This window comes from Sceloporus undulatus, chromosome 6 (genome assembly GCF_019175285.1).
Source record: "Sceloporus undulatus isolate JIND9_A2432 ecotype Alabama chromosome 6, SceUnd_v1.1, whole genome shotgun sequence".
NCBI classification, from domain to species: domain Eukaryota; kingdom Metazoa; phylum Chordata; class Lepidosauria; order Squamata; family Phrynosomatidae; genus Sceloporus; species Sceloporus undulatus.
Genome location: NC_056527.1, coordinates 152,814,084 through 152,821,226, shown reverse-complemented (window position 1 = coordinate 152,821,226; position 7,143 = coordinate 152,814,084). Strand labels below are relative to the sequence as shown.

The 7,143-nt window shown below is 38.3% G+C and overlaps 1 protein-coding gene across 3 annotated transcripts in view; it reads left to right on the top strand.

The window, feature by feature from the left end:
• The window catches only part of PSMA4 (proteasome 20S subunit alpha 4), an 11,980-nt gene extending 5,251 nt beyond the window's left edge, over positions 1–6,729 (top strand). For 2 of the 3 annotated variants that reach the window (XM_042476680.1, XM_042476681.1), the window contains exons 4-9: positions 241–403; positions 2,454–2,531; positions 3,918–4,006; positions 4,730–4,937; positions 4,975–5,159; positions 6,370–6,729. In XM_042476680.1, the coding sequence (XP_042332614.1) occupies positions 241–403; positions 2,454–2,531; positions 3,918–4,006; positions 4,730–4,937; positions 4,975–5,159; positions 6,370–6,524 (878 nt within the window). In that variant the 3' untranslated portion in view covers positions 6,525–6,729. The remainder of the gene's footprint in view (positions 1–240; positions 404–2,453; positions 2,532–3,917; positions 4,007–4,729; positions 4,938–4,974; positions 5,160–6,369) is intronic. The other variant, XM_042476682.1, reaches the window with a different exon arrangement.
• The last annotated feature ends 414 nt before the right edge of the window (positions 6,730–7,143 follow it).

The window sequence follows — 7,143 nt, the reverse complement described above, 5'->3', positions numbered from 1 at the left end:
TCCCAACAAATGCTCTTGACCTGCAGCACCCATCATCCCTCACTATTGCTTGCGCTGGCTAGGGCTGCTGGGGGCTGGAATCCAACAACTGAAGATGTTTCCCACTCTGCTGTAGCTGAACTTGGATAACATAGTTTTTGACTTTTTGGAATAGAAACCCAGAACACTAGTGAAAATACTTGTATGCTTCATGGCCTGGTGTTTAAGTTGTTACCTCTGTTACCAATTTTTCTTCCTTAGGGCGCCTGTATCAGGTTGAATATGCCATGGAAGCTATTGGCCATGCAGGCACCTGCCTTGGAATCCTAGCAAATGATGGTGTGTTATTGGCAGCAGAAAGGCGCAACATCCACAAACTCCTGGATGAGGTCTTTTTTTCAGAGAAAATATACAAGCTCAATGAGTAAGTTGGATACTGTTATACTTGTTCTATGTGTGTGCCTGGTTCTTGTTATCATTTAGATTGTCCTCCCATCCCTCATTGAAACTTGATAATGTTAGAAGTTTTTAGTTCAAATTATCAACTGCTGTCTCTGATTCCCTATTCCTTTCAAGTTCCATTTACAGATTTTCCTTCTTTCAGAGCTAACGTCACAGGAAGAGTTATTTTCTTGTGCATATACACAGAGTAGATGGTTTTTCACCAAAATAAGTTGATGGAAAACTTAACTAATTAAGAGTATCACTTTGCAATTTGTACATATTAAGAAAGAAAGAGTCGTATCTGTTATGTTTCATCATTATACACACACACACACTCCACATCCATTATGAATAATCTCATTTTATTATTTGCCAGTGTGTGATTTGTTTTAGGATTTGTTCTTCAATGTGTTTGGTTTTTACATATAGATTTCATACACCCTGGAAGCCTCTCAAATTTCAATCTAGTCTCAGAAGAGAGCACAGTAGCTTAACACAGAAATATTTTCTGTCTCATGGGTTCAGTCTGTTTCATCTGGACAGACCTGGTGGATGTTATTTTACTGTCGGTTAGTGCGTTCCTTGCATCTTCTTATTTTTTTCTATCTTCAGCTAGTGAAAATGTCATGATACAGATCAGGGCTAAGAACCATGCAGCACCCCAACATTGTTTGATCGAAGCTCCCTGCATTTCTCACCATCAGCTATGCTGGCTAAGGCTATTTGGCCTTGCAGTCCAACGTCTGGAAGGGCACATGATTCCCATCCCTAATATAAATGCATCTCTGCTACAGTTTTAGTTAATCCTCTTCTCTGGATCAACACAAGCAGGACCTTTTCTCTATTTGCTTTTCCTGGGGGCTAGTAGGAGATGTTTTACCATATCAGCAAATCAGCTTTCCATCAAATTAGTTCCATTCCAGTTATTTATATCTGCCCTTGTTACTAAATCCAATCCTTCCATTACTTTGTTTGGTTTCTTTCAGCTAGAGCAATGGCTATCTTATATCCATCTTAAATTCAGCAAGAAAAGCATTTTCCAAAGCTCAATGGAACTACTGTATTGGAGATGAGAAGCACTTTTTGTCCAGAATGCCATTAAAGCTTTTCATATCTACAGCAGCTGTGTCCATTTATGTTTCCCTGAGCAGTACCAGCTTTATAACCCTTCAAATCAAGGATAGGCAATTTGCGCTCTTCCAGACACTGTTAGATTGCAGCCTGAGCTGGCATTTCTGACTACAGGGTCTGCTAAGTAGCAAGATACAGGTTACATTCCCTGACATGTGGAGGGCCAGGCTGGTTTATTGCCATAATAAAGGTCACGGATGCATCTGGAGGGCCACATGTTGCCCACCCCTGCTTTAAAACTAACAGGCTTTCTTTATGCTTCACATTTTCCTTCCTACAAAAGTGACTTAGTATTATGTTCTCTAGGCACCTAGCCTACCCAAGCAGGCAGATCTGCATCTTTTTTTGCCTTCATTTCTATGTTAACACAAAAATGTTAACAAAAAAAAGCTTTGCTATTTTTCCAGTGGTCTTCTCTCCAGCACACCCTATCTGATACTGAACTTAGAAATCCTATACATATCCTGCTTTGCATGCTCCCTTAAGAGCAAACAACCAATTCCTATACCTTCCTGAGAATTTCTCCCCACATGCCTTTGAAATGCCAGATTCCATGGTTTGGAATGACTTGTATTTAGATATTCTGTGCATATGTTTTTCATTGTCTTCTGTGGTCTTTGACATTGAAAACATCAGAGGTGAACACCGATGAGGAATTATGTATTGGACTGTTTGGTGTTTTGTTACAAGAATCTTCATTAATTTTAATGTATGTAGAAGCAGATGCATTTCACTACTGAAAACAGTTTGATAAATCATATATTCTTAGGAAATGATAACTCTGTATAGGGAATATACCACTGTGGCAGAAACTAAGTAAGATATTGCTATGAAAGGGTGCCTCTTTCGAAAATCATTCATAAAGCTCATGACAAAAAACAATGTACTTTGTGTTTCAGGGATATGGCTTGCAGTGTGGCTGGAATAACGTCAGATGCCAATGTGTTAACAAATGAACTGAGGCTAATTGCACAGAGGTAAGAATCCAAGAATTGTAGGAGCTTTTAAAGACCAATTTGTGACAGACAGTATAGGTCAATGAAGCAAACTTGAAAGATTGGCTTATGTTTTTTAAGGAATCATTCCTTTTTGTATTAAAACGTCTCAATCACATAAGTCTTACAATAAAAAAGTAATATGTGTAGGAACATATCAATCCAGTTTTAAATCAACTGCCTCAAAGTGAGTACAATAAATATTTCAGGTTATTTGGGCCAGTTACACCCTCTCAACCTGACCTACCTCTCTGGGTTGCTATGAAGCACCATATTACACTGTCTTGATTGCACTGAAGGAAAGTGGTATATTAAGATAGTTAATATGTAATGTGTATTATGCAACCTTGATTATACTGAAGGAGAGCAGCATACTAAGGTAGCAAGTAAATAACTGTTGAAAGAGGTGGATTATGAGCCTGAACAAAGGAGAATCGCGGAGAGAAGATTTCGCGTTTCATATAATCATAGAAGGAAGCAAAATTGGGAGCAAAGCCATAGTTCAGCTGTAGAACATCCACCTTACATGGAGAATAGCCCATGTTCAGGCCTCTCTAGGTACAACAACAATTCCTATTTGAAATACTTAAGAGCTGCTCCCAGTCAATGTACAGAATGAAACTATATGCATTCTGTATTAAGTTGTTCAGAAGGTCTGCCTTCCTAAAATGAAACTGGGTGGACCCTTCTTTAACCCTTCCATGTACCTATTCTACTCTTGACCCATGAAACAAAAACAACAACAAAATACTTTGTTTCCAGTTAGGGCAACTCATTGAAATCTGGATCATAGAATCATAGATTTGGAAGAGACTACAAGGGCCATCCAGTCCAACCCCATTCTGCCATGCAGGAAATCTCAATCAAAGCATCCCATCCAAGGAGGGAGATTCCACTACACTCTGAGGGAGTGTGTTCCACTGTTGAACAGCCCTTACTGTCAGGAAGTTCCTCCTAATGTTTAGGTGGAATCTCTTTTCCTGTAGCTTGCATCCATTGCTCCAGGTCCTAGTCTCTGAGGCAGCAGAAAACAAGCTAGCTCCCTCCTCAATGTGACATCCCTTCAAATATTTAAACAGGGCTATCATATCACCTCTTAACCTTCTCTTCTCCAGGCTAAACATCCCAGCTCCCTAAGTCGTTCCTCATAGGGCATGGTTTCCAGACCCTTCACCATCTGAATGTAAAACTTGACAGAGTACTGATTCATGTCTGCATTGTGCTATTTCTGTCTACATTAATGGAGGTTAAACATTACTTGAAATATTATTCTATGACCCACCTCTCCAAGGGTTGTTTAAAAATGTGATTCTTAGCATATGAGTTATTACATGTTTGTCACTGTTATGCTTTTTCATTATGTTCCAGGTATTTACTGCAATACCAAGAGCCAATCCCTTGTGAGCAATTGGTAACAGCCCTGTGTGATATCAAGCAAGCTTACACCCAATTTGGGGGTAATAATTTTTCCTTGAATTGTCAAATAGTACCCTTAAAATGGCATATACCAGCTTGTCCTTAAAGTGGTGACCGTAGACTTGCAACAGCATATTGCTGAAGGGCTTTTCAGATGGTGAATCACTGCAGAGGGCTGACTTAGGATAGCAGAGACCATTTTTTTTTCTGGTGTCGATAAATCAGTAAATAGAACAAACTGTCCTTTGCTAATATAATTTTTTTGTGCAGCATAGAAAAAACAAACAGCAAATTTATTTTCATTCTCTGCTTTTTAATTAACAAATCTGTTCATGAGTATGTTGTAATGCTTGAACAAGTCTGCCCTTGAGGCTAACTTCAGCAATGCATTCAGGTATTTTTCTTTAGTGGAAACGTACTTTAGAATGATGTCAGGGGGGATCAGTCCTAGAACATTGTATAAGTAATTCTATAACAAACTACAGATGTATTGCAACTAATCACCTTTAAGTATTAACTTCTTCCCAGAAACTGGGGAGGTACCAGATGAGCAGCAAAGGTTTCCAGTCTTCCAAGATCTTTGAAATAAAGAATGAGGGATTTATTTGGAGCTTATCTTAAGTAGCAGAAGTACAGAGCACTTTGTTAAATCCTAGTTCAGAGAAAAAGATTCCGCAGTCAATTTGACTTTTCTCCTTTTAAAGTAGGACTCTTGGCAAATTATGCTACTTAATTCAAATCACTCATAACCTTGTATTTCACAGGAAAACGTCCTTTTGGTGTTTCATTGTTATACATTGGCTGGGACAAGCATTATGGGTTCCAGCTGTATCAGAGTGATCCTAGTGGAAATTATGGTGGATGGAAAGCCACTTGCATTGGAAACAATAGTGCTGTAAGTTGCTCATCACTTACGTTTGCCTTTTTCCATATTGTTGAAAATAACATTTTTGTAAGGAAGTATACAGGAACTTCTTTAGCTTAATTTCTGCTAACCTGTTTGGCTGCTTCCACATTCTTGCACAATCCTACATCAAAATGGAGGTGTCAGCATTTACCTTCTTTCACAGGCAGCTGTGTCAATGTTAAAGCAAGACTACAAAGAGGGAGAAATGACCTTAAAATCTGCACTGGCCTTAGCTATCAAAGTTCTGAATAAAACCATGGATGTCAGTAAACTGTCTGCAGAGAAAGGTGAGTAGTGCAGTGACTTTGGATATAAATATTTAGTACACCATCATAATAGATTCTGTCTGTCCCTTTTGGGGAGAGGTTTTCTTTTGTCTTGCAGCTGCCAGGATGTTGCTAGTACTGAATTTAATGGAAATACTTTAAAAATTAATTGGTCTGTGTTGTCCATTATAATTTTTCCATTTAGTTACTGTATTCAGATGAATGATGCAGCAATGTCTAGGACTGAGACTTCAACAGTACAACAAGCTTGTTGCTATTGGAGACTAATATTTTTAAAAAGATTATGAATAGCAGTAGCTTTCAGTGGCAGAAAGACTCTTTTCTAATGAGAAAAAATCATCTCATTGCTAGGTTGCCTTAGAGTCACTTGCTACATTTCTCTTTGATGTGGTCAGATTGGTGCTGTGTCCTCAGATGTTTTTACATCATAGACTATATAGATTGTTAGCAGTTCTGATGTCTATAGCATGTTCCAAAGCCAGAAGACACATTCAGTGGTAGCCATGTTGGTCACACAACAAAATACAACAAATTCCCAAATCCACAACACAGCAATTATTTTATTGTGCCAGCTGAAAAAGCAAGAAATACATCACACAAGCGTTCAAAACTCTTCATTAGTCAAAGGTATAAAAAGTCATATCAGAGAAAAAAATACTGTTAGTGTCATAGGTTTACATTCTGTCTTAAGATGTTGCTTTTGTTATCAAAGAGGCATAAAATGCAGGCAATAAAATTTCAACTGCATTAGCATCAGAAAAAGTGACTTCCCTTGTGATCCAAGTTGCTTATGGCCTGTGTGAGGCTACTTGCTCCTTCTTAGACAAAGAACATTTAAGTTCTCAAGAAGCCGCTGTACTGTCACATTTGGAAAAACTTTCAGGTTATTTTGGATTTTGTTCTATAGCATTTTTCCCCCCACTACTGAATGCAGGGAATTTTAGTCACGTTCCAGGGTGGCTTTTCTGGTGGTCCTGGAAAGAAGTCACAAACGAAATATTGGTCTGGTTCAGTATGTTTTTAAACTGAACAGTTTATTTTGAATCATTGCCAATTCAATAACAAAGGCAGCTTCTTTGATGTTTCACAAGTACAAGACTTTGTAATGCTTTCTTTAAAACGGGGAACCATGCCTGTCTCCCTTGACTGATGGCAATTCTAAATTAGCTCTGATGACATCAATTTAATATATAACTGGTTCTTGTTTCAGTTGAGATTGCAACTCTAACAAGGGAGAATGGAAAGACAATAATAAGAGTTTTGAAGCAAAAAGAAGTGGAAGTGTTGATAAAGCAGCATGAAGAGGAAGAGGCCAAAGCAGAGCGCGAAAAGAAAGAAAAAGAGCAAAAAGAGAAAGATAAATGAATCAAGCACCTTGACAGAGGTGGAGGGCCATTTCAATAAACTAGTACTGACCTTAGTGGTGAAGTCAGGGAGCCATGAATCTTGTTTATTGAATCCGTTCCTTTGCACTGTTGCAAACTGTAAGTTTTTTTCAGAGTGAATTATAATATCTCAGTTCTTTTCGTCTTTATTTCTTTTTTATTGCATAATAAAGCTTTGAAATGGTTCTGTCAGAGTCCTGATTGCCTCAGTAATATCTAATATGCACCTCCTGCTGGAAACAATTTCATTTGAAAGATAGGGTTGCTTGGAAAGATTTTTAGTGGAAATTAGGTGCTTGTCACACTTATTTTTAGTAGTGTTTTTTTGCCCAGGGAAAATGAGGAACGAAGAGCTTTTATCACACGCAAAAACCAATCTGAAATGGAACAGGAAAGTGGTGGCTTTCTCTGTTCCTCTCCACATGACATTGTAGCAATTCTGTTCTTTCCCCAAGAAAGACAGTCATAAAAGTGTGCCTTTTGTCACACTGGAAAAATCCATTTGACAAAAGGCACACTTTTGTGACCATCTCCTTCAGGAAGAGAATGGAAGTGCCACATTGATGTGGAGAGGAACACAAAGCCACTACTCTCTCACT